Genomic DNA, 25926 nt, shown 5'->3' with positions numbered 1-25926 from the left:
TACCTCTAATGTTAGGTCATTAGACGACTTCAGAGGAGGTTCTTGAGTCTTAAGAGGGTAGTGTTGTATTGGGTTTATATGAAGCAAGGCTAATATAGTGCAAAAGACTAGAGAACCAGTAAGATAAAAGACAGTGGCCTTAAAGGGTTACAATATAGGGCTGGTGAAAGGAGGAAGAAACAGACCACATACTGGAAGTTGAGGGCAAACTGAGAAATTGAAAAGATGTAGGAGAGGGTAGTGAATAATATCAGACTTGCTTCAAAATGAGGCTTTTCTATTTAATGTGCTCTTTTAAAGTTCCAAACTGTAAAAAGATACGGACTAATGCTGCATGCTCCTCACATTTTGCTGATACATTCCTATATATATTCCTCATCCTGCTGATGTCTTTGAAGAGTATCTTTTTACTACCCATTGTTTGTTTCTTTTTCTAAGTGAAGTATAGTCAGTTACAGTATGTCAATTTCTGGTGTATAGCATAATGTCCCAGTCATACATATATATACACACACACACACACACACACACACACACACACACACACACACACACACACATATTTCTTTTTATATTCTTTTTCCATTGTTTCTTTCTGACACATAGCTCTCTGTGCCTGATTCTGCCTTGGTCCTACTTTATAAATTTCTCTACTCTCTCTTCTACCTACTTTCATCTTGCCTTTCTTCTCTGCCTACTTTGGTCTTGCCATGCTTTGAAATCTAGCATTCTGTCCATGTTACCTTGGCTATTGATTTCTAAATGGAAGTTTAATCATAGATCACTAATAGTCTTTCTGCTCTCATGAGCAGGAAAGACTTAAAAAAAAAAACAACAAAAACAAAACAAAAGACTGAAGTAGTCAAGTAACAAATAGGTTTTGCTCTGAGATTTTCATTTTGAATTAGTTACTCGGAATTTGGCATGCCTGACTTAAAGAAACCATGATGTAAATGGTGGGTAAGAATCAAGACTAGTTCATAAAAGTCTCTAACCCTTATGGTAGCTGAAATACAGTAGAGATCTTGCAAAAAAAAAAGGTAGAAGAAGGTGCTGTTTCAGTTTTTGGAATTAGTGTAGGAACTGATTCACTTGTGTAAGAAAGTGAATGCTGGTTGTGGTGCAGGGCAAGATGGTTTAATTAGATGCTGAGACATTGGAGGAGACTGAAGATTTCCAAGTATTTTCATGAGTTTGAACAGTTAATAATAGTGGTTCTCTTAGGGGTATTAAAAACAAATATGTCTAGAGGAATCAGGGCAGTTGTACTTGGTCCTGCATATTTTTCATGGGTTCATACACTTCAAAAATAACCAATAATAATTTATTGTATTCATCCTAGAAAAGCAGAAGTAGCTAAAGAACATATAATCATAACAATACAAGAGGTTTATTATCATTTTTAAATTGTTAGTCATTTAATGAGTATTTACTGGGTACCTGCTATGTGGAAAGCAGTATATTCTATGATGTTGGGTCAGTTAATCACTGCTTGGAAATTCCACCTGTTCTAATCATTACAGTTATTACATCAGAGTTTAGGATGATTGACAAATACCTATCTCAAGCCCTACCTCTTTCCTAAAGTCCAATTTATCATCTCTATAAACAACCTGACGTTTCTACATGCATTCCATCTCAAAGTCATCGTGGTAAAACTGACAAGTATTGTGGTGCTTTGCAGTTTACAAAACACATCCATGTATACAGCCTTTTAAAAAGTAATCTTAGAGCTCAGGGTAAGTTAGCTAAATAAAATACTTTATAGTACTATACTGCTTAGACTAATAGAGAAGATGATCAAAGATGAAGTTCTTACAAATAAAACTCATTTCTAAGAAAGGCCATACCCTTAATAATTATGGAACCAGCATGCCAAGTGAAGCAGAAGTTGTTAATTATTAAATCCAGTTGCCATTATTATAATCAAATTGGAGTACTCTTTAGCCTCTCACCACTGAAATTGCTACGGTGGATCACTTACAGAGGGATGGAAAAGAGACTTAGGTTTAAATATGGTGCATATTCATTATTTCTAAGCTTCAGATAAAAGTTTAGTATAGTTTTTATTGAAATGTGTTTTCACTCTTCAGTGGTATCTTAAATGCATTCTTTTTAAAGCTGACATTAAATCTTACGGTTTATTATATCTTATTAAGTTAAAATAGTTTATGTTTTCATGTATTAATATTTGTGAAATTATTATTGCCGAGGTACCATTGACTCTTAAGTATTTGTTTTTAAATGAATAAGATATTGGTACCTGTTTTTTATTATAATTACAGAATCAAGACTTGGCAATATATTTTTTTTTTATTAATTCAAGGTCTGATTTTTTTAAATTGAAGTATAGTCAGTTACAATTGTTAATTTCTTGTGTACAGTATAATGTCCCAGTAATATATTCTTAAAGACATGAACTATATCAATTGTGTAGTGTGTTAGGCTGAAGGTAACAAAGTAATATGTTGTATTTAGTCGGGGTAATTGGATTAGTTTCAAAAAAGCGATGTCAATTTTGTTTGTTCTATACAATGTTAGACTAATAGTTTTAAAAAATTCACCTAACTGATATTGATTTACAGAAAGTCTGTGCTGACCTCTTGCATACTCAGACTAATGGTTTTGATTGATTTTTGAGATTCTTCTTTTTTGGTAGTAAATCTAATTTCTTTTCCTTTTTCCCCTTTATTACAGGTGTAACATTTACATTTTTAACATTTATAGAGTTATAGACACTTAAAGGTATCTCAGTATAGGAAATAGCCAAATCTGTTGCATTTAAAATTTAAAACATGCTAGATAATACTGCTAAAATCGTTTTTGTCCCTTGGAAATTGCTTATATGTTCAGAGTTTAAATCAGTCGCTTACATTCATGCTGGCCATAACCATCATTCCCACTTCTTAAGAAAGACATATCATATAAATCTAGACTGCTAAGGTTACAGAGGGACCTTATAATTTGACTCTTTTGGTGGACATGCAAAAGAATGGTTAGTCTTTTTCTTTTTTGGTCTGTAAGGAGGTCCAGCAGACCTCTTAATAATTTCTTTAAAAATATTTTTTGTTTGTTTTTTGTGGGGAGGTAATTAGGTGTTGCTTATTTATGTATTTAAATGGAGATACTAGGGATTGAACCCAGGACCTTGTGTATGCTAAGCATGCAGTCTACCACTGAGCTATACCCTCTCCCTTTTAATAATTTCTTAATAATCACCTGGCCTTATATAAAGTTACGGTCCCTTATCAACAACCCTTGGGGCCTGGTATATTCTGTTATTTGGATTAAAAATTTATTTTAGCAAGTAATGTATATGCTGACTGATATTTTATATATGATGTAGCATTCTTAGCAGAGGCTGAAGAAGCACTCTATTATTAAACATATGAATATTTCTGCAGTCAAATATACGAATCTTTCCATTAACTGGGACAAATAGAAAAACTTTCTATCAGTTTGGGTCAGGTTTTGTTACCAAACCAGTTATGAAAAGATTTTGGATTCCAGAATTTTTTGGATTTTTGAATTTTAGATAATCCATTGTGAACCAATAATAAATTGTGTTCTGTATTATAATATTAATAGGTATAATGCTTATTTTTACAAATAATTTAAAATATAACAAGATTATGTATCTTTATTTTAGTGCTTATCAGTGTTGCCACCATTTCACCGTTTATTTCATCCTCTAAAATACTTTCTTTCTGCAGCTGTTGTATTCTCGAGGATTGCTAATTGATCTTCTAATCAAATCTAACGTTAGCCGATACGCAGAGTTCAAAAATATTACCAGGATTCTTGCATTTCGAGATGGAAGAGTGGAACAGGTACTATGCCGAGCAAGTTTTGTGACTGAGTATGAGCTTAAATTTTTATGGTTTGTTTTGAATGGAGAAGCAAATAAGATTGTTGTTTTCCTGGTAAAGCAGCAGATTCCAATCCTGCATGGTGATTAACAAATGTAAATAGAAAGAGATTGCCAACGAAAATGTCTAGTGTTAATTTCTCTTAATTTACTCTGTAGCTTGATGTTGGTGTTGAGAAAGTGTTAATTTCAGGCAGCATTGCTAGATTTGAGCTGTCGTTTGTTCCCGGTTAGGGGTGACATGCTGCTGGCCTTTTAATGGCGTGAGAAACAACTTGGCAGAATTAAGAGAGCTCACAAGTTAATTAGCTCCGAAGTCAACAAAGATGCCGTTAGAACTGATGGAAAGTGAAACAGCCTGCCTAGAAAGGAAATAATAATCTTGTTACACTTAAAGGGAAAAAAAAATGTCATTGGGAATACTTGTATAACCGGGAAGCGGTTTCTTAACTTTTAAAATCATGTTTTTTAGGTTCCTTGCTCCAGAGCAGATGTATTTAATAGCAAACAACTTACTATGGTAGAAAAGCGAATGCTAATGAAGTTTCTTACATTTTGTATGGAGTATGAGGAGCATCCTGATGAATATAAAGGTATTGTTTTTCATTAAATTTGTGTTCTCATATTATTAGCGATTTCCTATTATTTTCATAGGCTTGCTCTGATTTTGTGAGCCATTCATTACTCTTTTAAAACATTTTTACTCTGCATTGCCCAGTAGGTTAGCCATTAGCAACATGTAGCTATTTAAATTTAAATTAATTAAAATTAAATAAAATTGAAAATTTAGTTCCTCAGTTGCACTAGTTACTTTTCAAGTGCTCAATAGCCACATGTGGCTAGTGGCTCCTATGGTTACAGTGCAGCTATAGAATGTTTTCCTCATGATAGAAATGCTGTACTGGGTGTTAATTTTTATTCTTGTTAATAAAACACTGCTGTCAACTGGTGCTTCATAGATGATATTCTCTTTTCATTATCCATTCATTTTTTTTATCAGTAAGGAAAAATATCTATATTTTTTGTATTTTTTCCAGGATTACCTTTGCTTGGAATATTGAATTACTCATTTTGATTGATTACAAAGAAGCTAGATGATATGGGGAGAACCCCTGGATTAGGAGAAAACATGGTTTCTGGTCTTGGCTTTGACCCATCTCACTGTGTGATCTGGGGCCAATTACTTCAAAGTTTGTTGAAAATTGAATACACCACTTTAGTATCAGAGCTTTACACTTAAATGGCATTGAGCTGGAAAAGTTACTCAAAATAGGAATATACTGACAATTCATTTATAAAGTTACAGTGAGAAATACAGCAGAACTTTTTTTTTTACTAGATGGAATATTAAAAGTTTAGCTCTTGCTCTTAAAGCTTCAAGTCCATTAGATACTGCCAAACTGTTCTCCACAGTAGTGTAAATGTATATTCTTTCTGAAAATGTTTATAATTTTTTTGTTTGTATAAATTATTTCTTTACAGTTATTGTCTTTTGTAATGGAATTATATATCCTATCACTAAGAGTCCAATTACATTTTTTCTGTTCTTGGTTTAAAAGAATAGTTTTTATGGGTCCCTTATGTTTTGAGGTATGATTAGAAGGCAGTGAGACTGATTCCACTAGCCACACACAAATTAGTTTCGTTACTTTTTCATCATAGTTCATTGTTCCTAGTTTTCCTAAGAAAAGCAATTCAAAAAAATTAAGTATTACTCCATCATTGTTTTCACCAAAAAAATTGCCATTTGTCATATTTAATATTTTAAAATGTAAATATTGGCATTCTTCTACAGTTTTAATGAGAATAAAATAAGATTATTGCCAACCATGGAAACCTATTGTGATGGTTAATGAATTACTGAATGCTTTTCTAGTTTTTCAGATCCGTAAAGTACTAAGCAAAGATTCATCATTTAAAGCTTAAAAGTTGTGCCATCAATCCAATTAGGATAGTGAGATTGTTTCTAGTTTGTTCCCCACCCCTGAAATCAACGGTCTCTGTCCAAAATGTGATAGTATTACCACTTGTGTCCTTTGCTAAGTGTTTTTAAACAGACTTGATCTCATTTTTGTGCTGTGATTGTAAATTGAAGTTTGGCTCTGATTTTAATGGATACATTTTCATCTTTCTTTTCACAGCCTATGAGGAAATCTCATTTTCTGAATATTTAAAAACCCAAAAATTAACCCCCAACCTCCAATATTTTGTCCTGCATTCAATTGCAATGACATCAGAGACAGCCAGCAGTACCATAGATGGTCTCAAAGCTACCAGAAACTTTCTTCACTGTCTTGGGCGGTATGGCAACACTCCATTTTTATTTCCTTTATATGGCCAAGGAGAGCTCCCTCAGTGTTTCTGCAGGTAAGACAGGCATTGGTTTTCTTGTCTCTTCTTAAGATGATACTTGAATAACAGATGAAAATTAGGAAGACAAAGTGAGATTTATTCAAGATTGACTATATGCAAACATATACTTTGTTGTTCTACTCTTTTCTAATCTATTTGTCTGCCTACGTACTTACCTAAATGATGTATTCAGTTTGGCCAGTTTTTGAGCTTTATAAAATAGAATCATCCTGTAAATTTTGTTTTCCATTCAATATTATGTTTCAGAGTATCATCGTTGTTGTATATAATTACAGTCAACTTATTTTCATTGCTGTGTAGTATTCCATTTTGAATATACCACAATTTATTTTTGTTTTTATGTGGATGGAGACAGGGTAATTCCAGTTTTTTGCTGTTATTAACATCTTTGTATATGTTTTAGGATATACAAGTTCAAGATTTTCTCTAGTGTATAGATCTAGGAGTGGAATTCCCGAGTCATGGGATATATGAAGGTTCATACAGGATAGTGCCCAGTTGTTTCTCCAGAGAGTTGTACCAGTTTACCTTCCCCAGCAGTATATAAGAATTCCCATAGCTCTCCATCTTTACCAGCATTTGGTGTTATCAGACTTTTTAATTTTTGTCAATCAAACTCACATAAAATATCACTGCATTGTATTTTTATTTTGCATTTCCTGGATTACTAATGAGGTTGAACATCTCATATGGTGATTGGCTTTTCATGTTTTCATGTTTTGTCTTTTGGAAAATGCTTGTTCATGTCTTTTGCCCATTTGTTTGTTGGGTTGTTGTCTTTTTCTTATTGATTTGTAAATGTTTTTATATATTCTGAATAATCATCTTTTCTCAGTTAAATGTGTTGTATGTGTCTTGCCTTATGATATTTATGATACATGGAGGTCATTAAGGTCAATGTAGTCAAATATAGCAATCTTTTCTTTTATACTGAGCACTTCTGGGGACAGTAGAACATAGTAGTTAAGAACTTGGGCTATGGAGACAGACTGCCGAGATTTAGATCCTGGCTCCTCTGTTTATCAGCCACGTAACCTTGGGCAGAGAGACCTTCACAGTCTCTCTGTTTTCAAAGACTCAACTCTTGGGTTTTTTGTCTCTCTCTACTACAGCTTTGTATCCTAGTTCATTAATTCCTGGTCTTTATTATCTCCTTTATTTCGCTTTCGTTGGATTTTGCTCAATGCATGCCTCCCCTCCCCTGCCTTTGCTGATTCTTAGGCAGAAATCCAATGAGTTAAATATTCTTCTTTTTTATTTTCTAATATAAGCATTTAAGATGATAAAGTTCTAACTGTTGTTTTGAATCTTACACAGGTATTATATATTATTTTCATTATCTTTTAGTCCTATCTTAATTTCCCTTAGGATTTCTTCACTGATCCATGAGTTTAAAGTAGTTAATTTGGTTGTTTCTTCTGCTCTTACCATCTAATTTAATTCTGTTGTGTCTAGAAAGTATGTATTTATGATACTAATACTTTGAAATTTATTTATTTTATGACTTAGTATATCATCCACTTTTGTAATTTTTCCATGTGTGCTTGAGAAGAATGTGTTTATCTAGTTGTTGGGTACAGGGTTCTCTAATTATTGGTCTTGAAGGCTAATAACTTAAGCATCAAGCTGTAATTTTCTAACTTTAATGAAGTGTTTTTCTCTTTGATATATCAATACTAGAGTACCATGTTTTGAAATATCCCATTGTGGATTTTTGATTTGTCGGTTCTCCCTATAATCCTATAAATTTTTATGTTTTATTTATTTTGAAACAATTTATTAAGATCATATAAATTTATAATTGTTTAATCTTACTGATGAATTTAATATTCTGCATTTTCTGTTGACCTTATTCATCCTTAATAATTCATTTTTTAAAGTCTACTTTGTCTGATATCGAATAACTACTCCAACTTTTTAGTATCTGCTGGTTATATCTTTCTCCATCCCTTCATTTTTCAACTATATTTAGAGCTTTAAATAGCATATTTTTACATATTTTTAATCCCATATGACAATCTCTGTTTTTTACTAAGCAGAATGAGTCCAGTTTAACTGAGGCTGTTCTTTCCTTTTGAAGTGTATAATTTTAAAAGTTCCTCTAGTTTATGCTCCTGGTAGTTAATGCTTTCTAGTTTGCATGTATATGAAAATATTTTTTTCTTGCCTTTTTGTCTTGAGTGAATATTTGTTAAGTAAACATTTCTAGGTTGGCAGTACTTTCTCTCAGTCCTTTAAAATTTTATTCCACTGTCACTTGGGTTCCATTTTTGCAGTTGAGAAGTTTGATGTCAGCCTAATTGTCATTTCTTTATAAGTGATATCTCTTCTCTCTCAAGCTGTCTTAAGAGTTTGTCTTTGGTGTTCTGCATTTTCACTCCAGTAAATTTAGGTATTGGTTTCTTTGTATTTATCTATCTTGGTATACGTTAAACCATATGAAATTAACAATATTAAACCATTTTGACCTACAATTTCATATGGTTCAAACAACTATATTGTATTTCCTCTATCTGTGAATTGTCATTTATCATTTTGGAAAATTATGTCAGTATCTTTGCAAATGTTATTTTCCCCCATTGTCTCTCTTCTCACCTTTTTGGAACCACAAATAGATATGTTCTAGAACTTAGCATTCTCTCTTCCATATTTGTAATCTCTCTTTCATATTTCTTATCTCCTTGTCATTCTGGCTACATTTTGGATACATTATTAAAGTCTGTTTACCAGTTTACTAATTCTGTTCACCTGTAACTACTCTATAATTGAACCCCTTTTTTACTTCAATATTTTTACCTTACATTTTTAGAAGTTCTGCTTCCCCACCCCAAATATTCCATGTCATTGTTTCTTACTCTCTTTTGCTTGTTCATTTTTTTCTATATACAGATATTTTTTATGCTGCTATATGTTGATGAATGTCAGTGATTTATTTCCTTGTATCATGCTTATTTTTGATTGAGAGTTTGTATTTGATTGACTTTAATTTGTGGAAATCTGGGAGCCCGAATTAAGGATACTTTCCTTGAAGGATTATTGTGTTTTGCTTCAGCCAGAAGGCACTAAGACTTGGGACCATTCTAACTCCCTTCAGGGAATCCTTGCTTAATAAAGGAACCCCAAATACTGCTCACACACTGATATGGGCAACAAGACTTTTTTTTTAAATTGTAGTGTTGCTCAAAGCTTTGAACTCAGCTCAGGATTTGTTTGTACTGTGCATATGTGTGTTTGCGTTTGGGGATTTCCTATAACATTTCTGTTTCCTTCAATTTCAGTAGTGTGATAAAAATTAGGTTTAAGGTAAGAAATAGTTCTTTTGGTAGTAATAGGAGGACCCTCACAGTATCCTGTCCAATATACTGCTGGAAGAAGTAGGTATTCACAAATCCACATTTCTTAACTAAGTGATTTTATGAATAGTGGTAAGAATGTTATAAATTTGAAAGTAACTTCATTCTGAATATGAAAGATCTGTATATTTCCAGACAATCTCTTTCTCCTCCAGTTACTTGCCAAAAAAGTAGGGATGAATGGGGAGTGTCATGTCCCCCAGGGCCAGAGGTTCTCCTATCAATTGAAACTAAGGGGAGTTCTGTGGTTTCCTTAATCATTCTTTTCCTCTTCCTGTGGCATTGCCTGATTCAAAAGGAGCCACACTGCTTTCTCTGGTGTTGCCATTTGCCACCGACTCCTGCAGAACTTTGGGGTGAGGAATAGGTACAGAATGGTTCATTGGGGAATAAGCAGAAGCTCATTGGCTTCCTTACCAGCACATTATGGAAATGGAATATTTAACCTCATTCTTGTTTTTTCACAAAATCCCTATGTTTGCTTTCCTAATTCATACATTTGTAAATATATATTTATCGTTTGTTTATTTGTGGCTTCTCAGGGAAAAGACATTTAAAATTTTCATTCGTTTGCCCTGTACTGTTATAAAATTTGAATGAGACCCTTAATGTGTTGAATTCTAAGAAAGAAAACACTTTTCCCTAGAGGTGATTATAACCTGAGATTTCATCAGCCTTCCATATCTTTTTACCCTCTGCAGAGCCTAACTCAGAACTTTGTGTGTGGTTCATATTTAATATTTGTTATAAAAATTATGTCTCTCTCCAATTTGAAGTGATCCTTTCAGGAAATGATGTAATTAAATGTGTGTGTGTATATATAGATATTAAAAACAATGACAGAAAACTCTTAAGTTTGAAGTAGTGTATTAACCTTTTGGGTGGTACTTTGATAATTAAGCCAACTCTGAATTCTTTATATATATATATATGTATATATATATATATATGAATCTATGTATTTATAATTTATAATAAAAATGCATTTACTTGGCCTAAGGATATTAACTTTTATATTTGATTCCCTGTGTAGTGCTTTATAATTTCATATAAATATTGTTCTGTTTATATCCTAAAGTAGTAACACTACCACCATCTATACATCATAGCCTACACTTTTTATCACCAGGTTATCAGAATTAGGTGTCACCTGTTCTGTGATTTCTAACCATCATTCTATATTCTGTTTTAATATAACCCTCTTAAGCGTTTCTCACAGCCAGTTACAGTGTGTTCTCATCAAGGCTACTGTTATAAATGGCATGCATGCATATTTATGTGAAAGATTCAAAGACTTTTGTAAGTCATATCCTTGCATTGTAAATGAATTCTGCATAAACAGTATAACATTTTAACTACTAGAGATAACTTTCATGAATAAATGCCCTTTGAGGTTTTTATCAATTTAAATAGGTAGATTTTTTTTTTTAGCAAAGAAAATGAAGCTTATTTATTGTACTACCTACTACCCATTAATATGTCAAGATCCATAAATTGGACCATATTGGAAGAAAAGTCATTGAAACCTGTATATTTTTCTAGTCTAGCAAGCCATAGAATTTTCCCTACTGTATATTAGTTGGTTAATATTTTTTCTGGCATGCTGGGCAGGATATGTATGCAGTGTATAGATTTTTAAACTCTCACACTATATCTTCCAAACAGAAGTCCTTTTTAAGCTCTAACCGACTAATTTATTTCTGTTATCTGTGTGGTTGGTAACACAGAAGCCTTTAGAACTACTTTCTAGTTCAGAATAGGTTTCATATACTGTGTCATGTTTTCATAACCTATGAAATGGAGCAGGACCGGTGGGAGCAAACAAACTTTACATTTTTTTCTTTTTATAAATAGACCTAGGCTGCACAGAGATTGTTATTTGTTTTTTTATAAAGAGGAGGTATTTAACCAATAATTTACTAGCTTATTCAGTCTTCTATTCTTCAGTGGCCTAGATTTTCTTTTCTTTTCTTCCTTTAATGTAGTGAGATTGTGAAAACATAAAGAATGAGTATATTTTACCTCTGACATGTAATATAAATTCTCTGTGTTTGTATGTGTATATAAATTCACCACCAAATACTTGGTACCAGGTGCTTGTACTCAGATGGCATTTTCCTGAGTATTGTCTATGGAAAATTGAATAGATGTACGATCTAACTCAGGAAATTACAGAACTCACATTGATTAGCTTATAGCTTTTAAAAAGAGAGAATGGAAGAATATCATAAGTCCAAAATATATGAGGAACTTGCTTAAGATTATGGGAATAGCAGAGGAGGACAGGAAAGGTAATCTCCTATTTCATGTGTTCATTCAGTAATGACAGAAAGAACGATGCCCAGAATGGGCCAAATAGATGCTACTGTGATTTTGTCTTAACCATGGAATTTGGTTTTTTTTTTTGAATATAAATTTTAAGGTATTTTATATTGTTTTGTCTTTTTCTTCTGCTTTAATAAAATTTCTTCTTTAGTCCAAAGTCCAAGCTCCAAACATACTTGACTGAATGTTGTATGGTTCCATTTGGAGAACTCATAGTAGAAAACATCTCTCAAACCAAAGGAACCTGCTTATTGTATTCTCTAATAATCAGGTTTTTTTATTCAGAGAATTTTCTGAAATCTAAGAAACATTTGTTAACCTGGATCAACATATTTGAAAACCAAGAGAAGCCTTAAAATTGGCCAAAGATAATACTGATGGAAAATTTTATGAGTTTATGGACTCATCTACATGTGAGGTCCGAGCAAAATTGAGATGACTTTTTAATGCCTGTCCTCCAGTGTTCTTAACCCTTCACCCCAACAAGTGTGGGCTAGATTATGGATCTAGATTCTTTAACAGTACATTTTTTCCCCTCAACAGCATTCTCCTTAATCTCTCTTCTTGTAAAAAAAAAGTATTTCTACTATTCTGGTAATGATATAACAGGAAAAATTAGAGTTGGAAGAATGCTTTTATATTGTTTTGACTGGTTGTCTAATTTTACAGATGAGGAAAGTTCAGATAAAAAGAGGTTGAGGCTAGAAACCAGATTTCCTGATATGAGTTCTTCACAACTCATGTCTTACATAATTTTTAAACAATGTTTTCTGAAAAAATTAAAAGAAGATAGTTAATAAAAATGTTGTTATTTGGGGGGTTAAATAGTTGTGGTTTAACAACTTGTAATTTGCTGTTATTTCTTTTCTGTTAATACATAGTCACTTTACAAAAAAAAAAAAAAGCAAGAGAGTATAAGGACCATTCTTATGGTGTTCTAGAAACATGTTCTGAGTCTATGCCCAATAGGAAATGCCAGTTTAGATGGATAAAAGTCATTATCTAAACTTCCTGTTTTACCTAATTGATAAAGGAAAAACAGGCCACGAGCAAATCAATTTCCCCTCCACCCCTATAAACTTGTACATGTGCATTTGATAAACACTAATGTGGATGAGCCCAGTAGCAGTTACGTTTTACACATTTTGGAGACTAGGTGGCATTGCTCTGTTTCATGCTCCCAATCCCATTGGTTTCCCCCCACAGTGTCATAGGTAGAACTCCACAATACACCTAGGTGGAGAATCTGGCCCTATGTCCAGTTGGTAGATTTGACCAGTCCAAACGTGTGTACGTGTGTGTGTAAAGTTTGATTATTAATGTTGAAGCATTACAACCTTCAGTATTTGTAATTAAATGTTAAAAATTTGCCAAAGTGAATTTAGAAGGAACAGATTAATTAATTGAACACTGAGCGTGTGGTAAATCATACAGTAAGAAATATTTTCATAATGGATCACTGCACACTGTTGTTTTGCAGCACTGCAGCTGAATAGAGCTGTACTGAAATATGCCAAAGGTTCTTGTTCTTAATCTAGGGTCCTAGGTCCTTGGAATTTATATATAAAATGTTTTATGTATGTCTTTATGAAAAATATTCATAGTTTCATCAGATTTTCACAGACATCCGTGACATAGTAACAAGAGTTAAGAACCATTGTTACAAATTTTCCATTAAAAAAACATTATTTTTTAACTCAGATAATCATTCCTTAAGAGCTTACAAAAAGAGGAGGTCCTAAAGAGTGAATAGCAAAGGTGCTTCTGGGATATAAAGACCAGGCAGAGATGGGAAAACTTAGAAAATGTTGCTATTGAATCTGTAATTTGCAGGCCCCTCTTTGAAGAGGTGGGAACAGATACCTATGCTTCTGTGGTGTGGAGAAGTTTACTATGGCAAACAAGAGAGTACATTTTAGAGCCAGACCAACCCTGGTCAAATCTTGGTCTTGCCATTTACTAGTTGTGTATCATTGGGCAAGGTATTTAACCTCTCTGTGCTACAGTTGCTTCATTTTTTTCACAGGGATAATAAGAGTAATATCTGCCTAATAGATTGTGAAGATTAAAATGAATTAATATCTAGAAAGTGATTAAACAGTGCTTGCCTTAGTAAGTACTACGTAAGTATTAAGTGTCATTATTTTACTGTTATTATGATTATTATAATTACTGCCACTGTTGCTGCTGCTGTTGTTGTAGGATGCCACCAGGACAGGTATGAGACCAAGTTAGGGAGTGAGCCAGATTTGTGTTCTAATCCAGTGGGTCAATAAACTTTTTCTGTAAAGGGTCAGGTAGTAAATAGTTCAGTCTTTGCAAGCCTTAAGGCTTCCATCGAAACTATTTGCAGTCATAGACAATATGTAAAAGAAGGTATGCTGCCGTGTTCCGAAAAAACTTTATTTATAAAAATAGGCAGGTTTTCTGACCCTAGTTTAATCAGCTGAATAGACTTTTGTCTATAAAATAATGATTTTTAAAAGACCCTGATAATAAGAAATTATACAAGATCGCCTCAGTGCAATGCTTGGTATATAGTAATCATTCATTAAGTATTTGACGGATAGGTGAATGAATAGTAGATATTTATGAATTGCTGCAAAAATTATGTGTGAAAGGAACCATAGAGCAGTGTTTCTCAAGCTTTCACTTGTGTCAGAATTTAACAGGGGTTACTGAGTCCCATACTCAGAGTTTCTGACTTGTAGATCTGAAGTGGGGCCTGAAAATTTGCATTCTAATAAATTTCCAGGTGTGGCTGATGGTGCTTGTCTAGGCTACGCTGCTGAAGAGAAAGCAACCAGGGGAATTGCTCTCTGGGCCCAATTCTTATCAACAAGAAGGAAAGGATTTAGTTAAAGGGTTAGAAAACTTGCGAAGAAGCATCTGTGTCATTTGTTGTAAATTTGATGTTTTTCATTTCTTCCCATTTAAATCAACAGCTATTTTTTAAGCATCTGTTCTCTTGTCTAGTACTCTCCGAGGTGTAGTGGATGTATATGAAAAACAATATGACATAGACAGACAGATGGCAATGTCAAGAGTGTTTTCTCTATTTGAGGAAAGAAAATAAAATGCACACTCATAGACCAATTAAAAAATAAGAAAATGTATTTCATCAGGTGCCAGAATGTGCAATGTGAGAATGAATGAGTATTCAGAAATGATTGGAAGGAGCCTAAACAGATATGACATGAAATTAATTTAACTGAGGCCCACAGATGATACCTATGAATTATAGGAATCTCAGACTGCTCTATTAACCCATCCATTTCCAGAAAAGAGCAAGAAAATTGGGCTCCAATCTGTGCAAAGAACCATCAGTGGTTAGACCTCACCTTGTCACTGAACATGGTCCATTTATGTGAGATAGATAATTGTCCTAGTGGCTCTCGGTTTAGGCCAGAGTTTCTCAGTCTAAGCACTGTTGACATTTTTGGCAGGATAATTCTTGGCTGTTATAGGGGAAGACCTGTCCTGTGCATTTTAGGATGCTTAGCAACATCTCTGGCCTCTACCCACCAGATGCCATTGCCTTCCCCTATCTACTTGAGACAGACAAAAATGTCTCCAGGCATTGCCAAATGTCCCCCAGGCAAAATGACCCCTGTTTGAGAAATACTGGTTTAGTCCAACTCAGTATATATTTACTTGGGTGTAGTCTACTCTAGCTAAAAGTGGAAAAGCAAGGAGAATAAAATGTTCTTTCAGGTCTTTCTTACATAAACTCAATTTGTGGTTCTATAATCTGGAACTCTGTAAAAATTCTTCAAGGAAGAGAACAGTTTAAAATCTTTTGGCATTTGAATGAATGGAAAAATTCATGCAGGTCATTTAGCAAAGTACCTGACAGATATTAAGTAGCCATTAAAAAGCAAATTCTTGGGTAACAAATAATCTTAGCTGTTAGGGAAAAAAAATGAAAACACTGAAAAAAGAAAATAGAAAGCACACACACACACACTCACTTTTATAAAGAAATGCAAGCCCTATTCCCCACCCTCGAATTCCACCCCTAGAGTTAACCATTGTTTAGTTAGTTGCATATCTTCCCATCTTCCCATGCTTATACAGACTCCTGTGTATGAATGTGTGCATATATGCATACTTAATATGTAAAGGGCTGAATAGTTCTCTGGTATATGGAGGTATGTGCTGTAATTTATTTAATCATTTTCCTATTCTTGGTGTTTATTATGTAAGAAATATAATTTCACATGCAGAAATTTGGGAAAACAGGAACTGAAGTATTACTATTTATTATTATAATTAACTTAAATCCCATCACCTGTTAATAATAACCACACCAAATATTTTGGTATATTTTCTTTTCCTTTTCTTTTAATCCTCACACTTAAAGAATACATATAATTTCAATCCTTTTAATTTTTTTTTTTAATTTGGCCATCTTCAATTATATATAGCATAAGCAAACTTAACAGCCATCATCTTAAAAACCACATAGCTTAAACTAGACAGCAGTGGAAGGTTAGGTATAGTAATAGGAGTGCTTCAGATTCAGGGGTTCTTAACCTGGCATCCAATGCTTGGAATAAATCACCTAGGTTTTAGGAATTTGGTGGTAAATACCCTGAAATTGCATGCCAAATTTCGTGTGTATGTGGTGCATAGCTGCATTTTTAGGAGCTTCCTAGCTTCTTTCAGTGTCTCAAAGGAGTATATCACCCCTCAAAAAGCTTAGGAACCACTAAAATGTACTATCTCAATTGAGAACTGTCCTTATTAAATTAGAATAGCATTGTAGAGTGGATTAACCAAAAGCTTGTCTCCCAAAAGTTTGAGGACTGTTGTTTGAATAGAAATTTTATAAACGGTAGAATCCTGGAGGGTAAAATAAATACAGTGATAGACCTCATTTTCTGAACCTTTTGTATATGACTTTTCAGGGCAGTTTTCCCTCTAGTTAACAGTTGATATTGGCATGGAGATGATACATAAAGTATAGAGAGTAAGCGTGATGGTGTTTGTATGATCACTTGTTTGTTTTCCCCTTGAAGAGAGAGTGTTGTGTGGGATAAACTGCAGGGTGGTGCGATAATCCATCATTTTGAAACCTGTTCTCTGGTGATGGATGGATAGATTGGTAAAGTAACTCAATAATCTTCATTTTTTTCCAGGTTATTCACAGATCAGTGAACATTGTCGTTAATAAAGCAATGGAATGCTTTTGTGTCCTTGTCTGCATTATTCCTCAGGTTTTGACAGGAAAAGCCTTTTAATTTGGGAAGAACCTCTTATTAAAACTTGCATTATATTTAAGTGTATGGTGCTAGAACATCTATTGTGACTCTTCATGAATATATTTGAATTTTATTGGCTACACAAATTATACAGTTTGAGTTTCTATTTTAGTAATAGCCTCTTCAGTGCTAATTCAGATACTAGATTATCCTCATAGGTAGTACAAAAACTCACCCAGTCCTTTTCTCTTCTGGTTCCGTATGTGTCCTACTTGAGTTCTTAAAATAATTCTAATAACTTGTATTAGAGTGAAAGGTAGCTGACTCCATACAGGGCAAGAGTGATGTTTGAAGTAAGTCCAATGATAATTTGAGTTGAGTCAGTGTTTGGAGCTGAGATTTGAGTTTGATTAAATTGAAGGGTAAAACTGTATGATTGCAGAGACTAACTTTTCAGGGATCATTCAAAACAATTCTTGACCCATCTCTTTGGAACCAATATATTATTTGCAACTGTAATAAAAATAATATGTGAAGTATGTTTATTTTCAAACTAATTCAAAGAGCAAACAAACAAAAAAACCTGAAGGCAGGCGGATTACAAAGATCTAAGGCTTTATTTGCTACCAAGTGTAAGTCTATGTGAGATGGCTGAGTTTTCACGTGTTCCCTAACTCTTCCCCTTGTTTAATTTGGTTCTGTTCCAGGTTGATCCAATTAATGTGACTGCATGCAGTTGTCAGAAAGCTGTTCATTTCTAGTTCATCAAATTCTATTTTGGTAGGGAGTGCTCAAAAACTGAATCTTTTTTATAAAATTCTTTGTTGGGTTTCCATAGAAGTTAGAAAGTTTTCCATGTGTTTTAAAAATACCAGTCTTCGAAATGGGTTTTGATTCTAGCTCTGTTGTTACTGTTTGCATGAAATTGAACATGTTGTTTACATTCTGAGAGCCTCAATTGTTTTACTTGTATTATGGGTAATTAAATCTAATCCAGCCTCCTGCCTGGGGCTACTGTGAGACTCAAATGTGATGATGTTAGGGAAAGTACATTGAAAATTGTCCAACATCAATACAGAATATTATAACAAAAATTGCATGACTTTACAGTTTTGGTATTTAGAATGAATGTTTTTGTAATTACTGAAACATTAATTTACATATTATAGACCATTCAGTTTATACAAACTGGATCTCGTATTTAGAATTTAATTAGTGTAATTAAATTACCTAATAATTTGCCTGTTGTTAGATATATGTGCTGTGTAAAATTTTATCATCTCTTTGTCTCCTAGAGTTCCAAGTGCATAGTCTTTTACAAAATGGGTACTTCATAATTTTTTTTTACTATTGAATTTGGTATAATTTTTCTCTTACATAGTTAACTGCTTTGAACTTTGGCTGGCAACTTAATAAATATTTTGAAAATTGAATTAGAAATTACCATGGAAAGAAATTAAATACCACAGGACAGAAACTGTTTCATCTTTCAGGAACTAGATAAATAATTTGTAAAAGAGAACTCTGTTGGGGCTGAAATAATTAGTGTGGCTTTTAGTCATTCCTCCTTCTTACTTTATCTCTTCATGCCTCAAATTCTCCCCTCTCCCCAAATTAGGCAGTAGGTTATCCCTTGCCTGATACATTGAAATAGAATAGAAGTTTTGCCCCCCAAAACACCCCACTTCCGTATGGTAAAACTTCATTGATTTTAATCTTATCAATTTAGCATCCATAATAATTTGAATGCTTTGTACTCTGTACGTAAGCAGTGTGCTAAATAAATGAGTAGCATAAACAGGAAGGTATACTTAGCCTACTCAAGAAACTAATTTCAACTCATTTTTCTAATGACTACTGCAGTTTTTAATTCATGTGCATTAAATATCATAAGCCTGTACCTTTTACTTTACATTTAGACTGATAACCCTTCAGTGTTTCATACAAATGCACATGTATTTGTAAACAGCTGTATTTTTCAAACTTTTTGCTTTCCCATCTGGAGTTTTTAAAAGAAGAATGGGATCACAAGGTTGCTGTTTTTCTTAAGTGAATCTCTTTTGACTGTATTAGAATTTGAAAATACTCATTTTTTGAATTCACAATCTTCAGTTGTGATCCCGTCTGCATAGACCCATATTCTTCAGGTGCATTTCAAAATAGATGGAATTAACTCTAAAATAACCTCTTTTGAAGAATACACATTTACTGAATGAGCAATTAACTGTAATCCTAATTTTATGTTTTAATATATCCAATTCACAGAGGTAGCAGAGTATATAATAGTTATGAGTAGAGACCCTGAAGCCAGACATTCTGAGTTTGAATCCTGCCTCTGCCACTTACCTATGTGGTTAACCACCCTGTGTTTTCAGTTTCCTCCTTTATAAGAATGAAATAATAATTGTACCTATCTGATAGGGTTTTATGAAGATTAAGGAAAATAATATTTTCAAAGCTCTTAGAACAGTACCTGGCACATAATAAACACTACGTGAGCCTTTGTTGTATAAAATAAAATAATTTCCAAACTTGGTTAAGTTGTGCGTATATGAATTCAGGTTCTTAGGTATAGTGGAGTATTTCCAAATGCCTAATGAATTGGGAGCCAGACTTCTGACTGGAGTGCTTCCACCTTCTGTGATGTCTTCAAAATCAATACTTAACCGTAGTGGTCATATGATAGAGATGGGCGTACCAAGATCAGACCTGCAGCTGTCTGCAGTCTGGTGCAGCACCTCCTCCCCTTCCTGGAATTGGCTTTCTTTTTTTTTTTTTTTTTTTTTTTTTTTGGAATTGGCTTTCTTGTTTGTCCTTTGTTTTTTGTTGTTGTTGTTGTTGTTTTTGGTGAGGTTAGACCTGACTTTCCCCTGCATAGGGGTAGTGCTTGAAAAGGAGGTACTTCTTTCATGAGCAAATCAAATGAAAACAAACATTAGTTTTCTTTGTACTCCTAAAGTAGAAATAAACAGCCACTATTGAATGTCTCTTTAGGAGATGAATGTTTTCATGCTTAAAATGGGCTCTTTAAGACCAGCAAACTAAGGCAGTGTCTGTATGATACAGATCAATCGAGCGTGAATCAGAAGCATTTAGTCATCTGTTTTCAAACTTTGCGTTAAATATTCTGGCCATGATGAGACTGTATCACTTCTCTCCAATACAATTTTTGTTTATAACCATTAGAGATCTAATATTATCAAAACTTACATGAGAAAAATATTGCTTTATTCTTGAATAGTTTCTGAGGTAGAAAATAACTTTCCTTGGAATGTAAACTCTGGAGCTGGTATTTTTAAGGCCCCAGTAAACACATTGATGTTCTGGATGTTCATTCAGTTGAGCAGCTGCTGTTAACCATTCTTTATGGAGATGAACTTAGTTACAGAAATATACTAATAAGATTGGCCTGACCATTGCATTCAGAAAGGTCATATATAGGGGGTATAGCTCAGTGGTAGAGCATTTGACTGCAGAAAGGTCATATATGATATATGGTTAATGAGATTAAGAAAATTAGTCTGTCAACTGTACAGGTTAAACTTCTGTGCAGTTTGTTCCCCCTGGAAGATGTCAAACCACGAGTAAAAACTCCCCACAAGTAGGAATGTTTTCTCTAGGGATACAAAGCTGAGTTTGCAAACTTACGTGAGTTTAATTCCTTAATGTCAGTTTGGAGCTTATGGTTAGTACGTTGAAACGGTAAGAGAAAAACACCCTACTTGTCTATGGGAAATAAAAGCTAGGCAGCAAAAAGAAGGATGCTGAAGACAGCAAAGCGCAAAAGGACAGTGAAAGGTAGCTTTGAGGTTCTCTGTGTTGCAGGATGCCCTCTTGTTAAGAATAGAATATTTAGACGACCAGTAGTTCACAGCCCCTTTCTGTGTCAGATTACATGATGGGTGCTTTTGCGTGTTTGACCCATTGCCAGGGATATACCCAGAATTTTTAGAGGCTTTGGCATAGATAAGAGAGGCTGTGGTCTCTGCATGAAGTCCCACTGTAATACTTTTTTATTTTCTCCCACAGACTTAAAGCATACTGTCTTGCAAAACACCGAGGCTGAGAACCATTGTATTATCAAACTAAGCATAAAATTCATTACTAGATCTGGAATTCACCTAGGAGTGATGGCTTTTATCACTTTTATTTTGTTGAATGTAAGGTAGCTTATTAACAGCCAATATGTATGTTTCCTTGTGTTGTAAGGAAAAAGGAAAACGTAATTTTAGATGTCTTGTTTGGAAGAAAAAAATAATATATAAGATTTGTGAACTCTAGTTCTCTGTGTGTGGTTCTGGATTTTTATGTATTTTTAGTTCCATAAAACCAACTGAAAAATTGTTTTTTGAGCAGTGCATATATTAAGTAAACATAGGGTTATGTTTACTCTTTTGCAATTTTCTTTCCTAACTTGCTGCTGTACACTGCCTGGTTATACCTTACAGCAAGTTGACCTTTATTTTTTTCCTCAGAGGAAATAATTTTTTTCTCTTTCTGCTTATCAAAATAATCCATGCTTATGGTAAGAACTTTAGTACAGAAGGTGTGAAGAATATAAAAATTAAATTGATGAGATGATATTTTAAATTTCAGAATTACTTTGATTCATTTTGGTTTGGATTTAAAATGGCTTTCATAAGGTTTATCATCTTTAGTTTGACCATCCTGTTATTTACTTAGTACCCCAGCCTTAATTTATGGAAAGTGTCAAAACTATTCTAATGCTTAAAGACTAAAACAGTTCCCCCAGATTGCTCAATATGGTATCATTGTGTAAACAAATTTGTTGTTGTCATCTGAGATTTCTAAAGCTTTTTTTCCCTATCATAACTTTTATTGATGTAGTCATGTTTTGTCTTTTTCAATATTTACTTGGTTTATTGACAAAGGAAGAAACCAATCCTTCTATAAATAACTTGAAAAAATTTGAATTTCCCTTTAGAGGAAGAATTACAAGAGGTAAACTTGATTCCATATATTGGGGAAATTAAGTTATGGAAAAGGATTATACACACCTTCTTTTTTTTTTTTAAGTGTTATCACAAGGTTCCAGTGAGGACAAGGAAGAAGAGAATATATATTTCAGAAGTCAAATCATAAAAGTTGAAACATTTTTTCCCCAGAATGTAGGAATAGTATAGAAAACAGTTCAGTGTTTATATGTTTATGTACTACTATTTACAAGAGTAAAGAATACTAGTTAATGTGATTATTAAATTAGAAACTAAAAGTTTAACTGAAATCAACTGTTTCTACATAGAAGGTTTTAAAAATAAACATGTAAAATACAAAATGTTTTTGAGACCTTGGAGACTTAAACTGGTTCTGAATTCATTTTTTCCTATCCACTGAATATATGCCTTTAAAACAGTTATCTTCCCTGGCCAAAGACAGAGCCACTAAACTTATCTTGCAAATATGTACTTTTGATGACAGAAAGAACCGTGTAAGTGTTCATTGTAAGTGTTCATTGTGTTTGTTACCACCAATCCATTTGCAATTTTCATACATTCTTTGGTAGTCAGATATATTTTGTCTAAGCACCCACGCACTCACACACTCACACTCAAACACAAACACACTCACTCACTGGGTAACAGTTACTGAGCTTTTTAACCAAAGACCTAAAACAAATACTTTTTTACACAAAAAGTTAGGGGCGCACTGACTATAAACTTGGGCTCTCTGTTTTATCATATGCAAATTTAGAATATAAATTAGAATTCATTTAATAAATACGTATTGAATGCTTTATACTAGCTCTTCTGTGGGTGCTAGACATATATTATCTTTTGTTGAAGTATAGTCAGTTACAATGTGTCAGTTTCTGGTGTACAGCATAATAGGCATGTATTATTGAAAACAAAGTCTCTGGTTGGGAGGTGATGTTGAAGAGTGTTGGACAGAGAAGCAGTAGACAAAATTTGAGAGTGTTATATGGGCTGTGAAGAAAAGAAGACAGGGTGATATGGAAGAAAGTGACTATTGGTCGGGGTAGGGAGGTGCCCCTTTAGATACTGTGGTGGTCAGGGAAGGCCATTCAGGAGAGTGGCATCTGAGTGTAGTGACACCAAAATGTGATGGTACTACTTAAGCTTTTGGGGATTTGAGGAAAGAGTCTAGGCAGTGGAAACTGTGTCAGCGGTCTAAGGTGGGGTCTTTTTGAGAATCAGAAAGCTTCATATGACTAGGACGCAGTGAGCAAGTTAATCATGAGTAGAGTTTGACTATCCCAATTGAGGCCATTGGTGAGCATCCAAATCACTGCTACCTGCTTCTTTGAAGCATTGCTGTGTCCCAATAGCTTTTTATAATCAAACTTTCTGTCTTTTGAAATGTGATTTCCTGTTTAAGGGTTACTCTTCAACTTCGGTGGAGAAGTACGCATCATGTTTAATTTTCTTTGTTGGTTTGATGGTGCTGTATGATTCAACAGCTTTGATGATAGGGCCTCAGCTGAAGGTCTAGCGATCTTAAAAAAAAATAATAAAATGAAGCATTAAATCCAGGACACAGAATGTTCTGTGTGTAAAAATAGATTAAATGAGAATAATATATTAATGTGAGCCCTTGCCATTTTTCCTCTGATCTCCTTCCAAAGCTGTCAGGGCCTTGTGCCCAGTATTTATCTTAAGAGGCAGAGAAGGTCTCTTGCCACCTTTAGGGAAAACTCTGGTTAAGGCAAAGACCTACTGTTCATTTTTCATATATAGAATCCCACATACATAATTTTAGAAATGAAAACATTGCTTTACGTTTTACCTTTATGAATTTGGAGAATATTTTCAAAGATTCTTTGCTGTATGTTTTCAAATTCTAAAGTGTTAATACAGTTCAGTTCTTATTCTTGTAATTTCAAAATTAGTACAGATGAATGTGTATAAAAGAGTTCTTCCATTCTGAAAATAAATAGATTAGATGAAGAGAGACTTTCTGTTTTGTTGGACTTGTCTTGGCAACATTACATCCATGCAGTACATTTCTCTTGTAGCAACAGATGCAGGAACCCCGAAGTCTATTTTCTTTCTTGTTACGTTAGTTTTTAATTAAAGAAAACGACTAGTTGGGGGCACTTACTTTATGTGAAATGTAATGAAGATTTATATTGGAAGTGACCTTCTCTTTATTAGCTGAAGCAGTAATCAGCAGAATTAATAGAATAATCAAATTATATACAAACTTCATAAATCATCATGAATAGTGCTGTCAAAAGTTCAACTATTAATGGGTCCTATTGTTTTGCAGCTGTATTAAAAAAATCAAAACTGCTGATTCCTACCTTGATAGGCACCAAAATTGCTTTTTTAAAGGCTGTATAGGATAGGGGCTACCAGCCAAAAATTTTCCCAACTGTTAATTTATCTGTAATACAATTTGATGTCACCAGGGCAAAGTTGAAATTGAGTACAGTGTTGGTATGCTGTCTTTCAGTAAAATCTGAATCATTGTTGGAAGCAGTACTCAATTAATTAGAGTTCTAGCAGTTTAAATGTCTGTTCTTTGGGGTTAATGGCATCAAAGACTTAGGCTATACTCCAAATATACACAATTTTCTTAATAATATATTGGGTAGATATTATGTTGTTTTTATGAATTTTACTTCAACTTGTTATAAACTACTAATTGAAGTGGCAGTTTAATATTTGAAACTTGTACAGAAAAAATATATCTCATTAGACTCAATGCTTCTTATTTCTCAGGAACTTATTTACATGGATTTGCATGTTCTTTTTAACTTAATTACAGAGGGAAAATGGGAAAATTCTTGCTGCTGAGCTTTGTAATTTTTTTTCACAGTTGCATGTATGGGAATGGTAGATCACCACCATTCATGTCTTATAGCTGATGATACTTAAAAAAACAAACTCTAACCACAGCTTTGGGCAGTCAAGCATTGCATCTGTCAGAGCCTATTAAAATAAAGTGAATCTATTTTTGAAAAAAAAAAATCCAAGACTTTGTGAAGTTAGAAAACAAGTTGTCATTTTTAAATTAATGTGCAGTGTAATTATTTTAGTTTGTATCTTTGAAAGTGACATTTTCTTTTTTTTTTCCCTCTAATTTTGACAGAAGAAAGACATGTTCACAAGTGAGGAAAATTGTCTTTACTCTCAGTCATTAGGCAGACTCAGATATTAATTTCACATGAATGACCATTGCTTATTTTTCAAATTTGTATTTTCACTGTGTTAATTTAAATGTCTGAAAAGCATGAAGAATATCTCTGTATTAAATAGTAAATAACTGAAGTATAAAATGTGTTAACATTCTAAGTAAGAGGAATTCAAAATAAGGTTTAACCTTTGATTTATCACTGACTCTCATCTCATAGGTAGATTTTTTTTTTAATCTAAAGCGAGAAGCTAAGATAAATCTAAATTCACAGGCTTTCCCAAGATGCCTCTATTACTTGTTACAGTCAATTTGAAATGGAAACACCCTACTTGTTTTCAGAGAAATAAATTGTCGCCATCTCAGGGCATCAAATACCTTTCCCTTTTTCAGTATCTTCTATAGCTAAGAAAATGAATGGACACTGTCAGAATTCTACCAATTCTATTAACATTTGCATCTTGCTGTCTTTAACTGATTTCTTTTTCTGTTTGAAGATCCGTATTTGAAATTTTAGTCCATGACATCCCAAATAATAGTCGTTTAACATAGAGCATTCATGACAAGGTAAATAAAAATATCAAAAGAAAATTTTTCTGAGAAAAAATAACTTTCTGAGAAAACAGCTATTTCTGAGAAAACAACTGAGGCAGAGGGATTGCAATGACAAATGTCTCCAGGGGCCAGT

At 33.5% G+C, this 25926-nt stretch overlaps 1 protein-coding gene across 1 annotated transcript in view; it reads left to right on the top strand.

Moving 5' to 3' along the window:
* CHM (CHM Rab escort protein) overlaps positions 1-25926 on the top strand; it is a 171708-nt gene that overhangs the window by 99401 nt on the left and 46381 nt on the right. The window contains exons 6-8 of the mRNA XM_032474684.1: positions 3714-3830; positions 4341-4461; positions 6010-6235. Of these exons, the coding sequence (XP_032330575.1) occupies positions 3714-3830; positions 4341-4461; positions 6010-6235 (464 nt within the window). The remainder of the gene's footprint in view (positions 1-3713; positions 3831-4340; positions 4462-6009; positions 6236-25926) is intronic.

Source organism: Camelus ferus, chromosome X (assembly GCF_009834535.1).
Source record: "Camelus ferus isolate YT-003-E chromosome X, BCGSAC_Cfer_1.0, whole genome shotgun sequence".
NCBI classification, from domain to species: Eukaryota; Metazoa; Chordata; class Mammalia; order Artiodactyla; family Camelidae; genus Camelus; species Camelus ferus.
The sequence above is the reverse complement of the archived record's forward strand: the minus strand, read 5'-3'. Positions and strand labels throughout refer to the sequence as shown.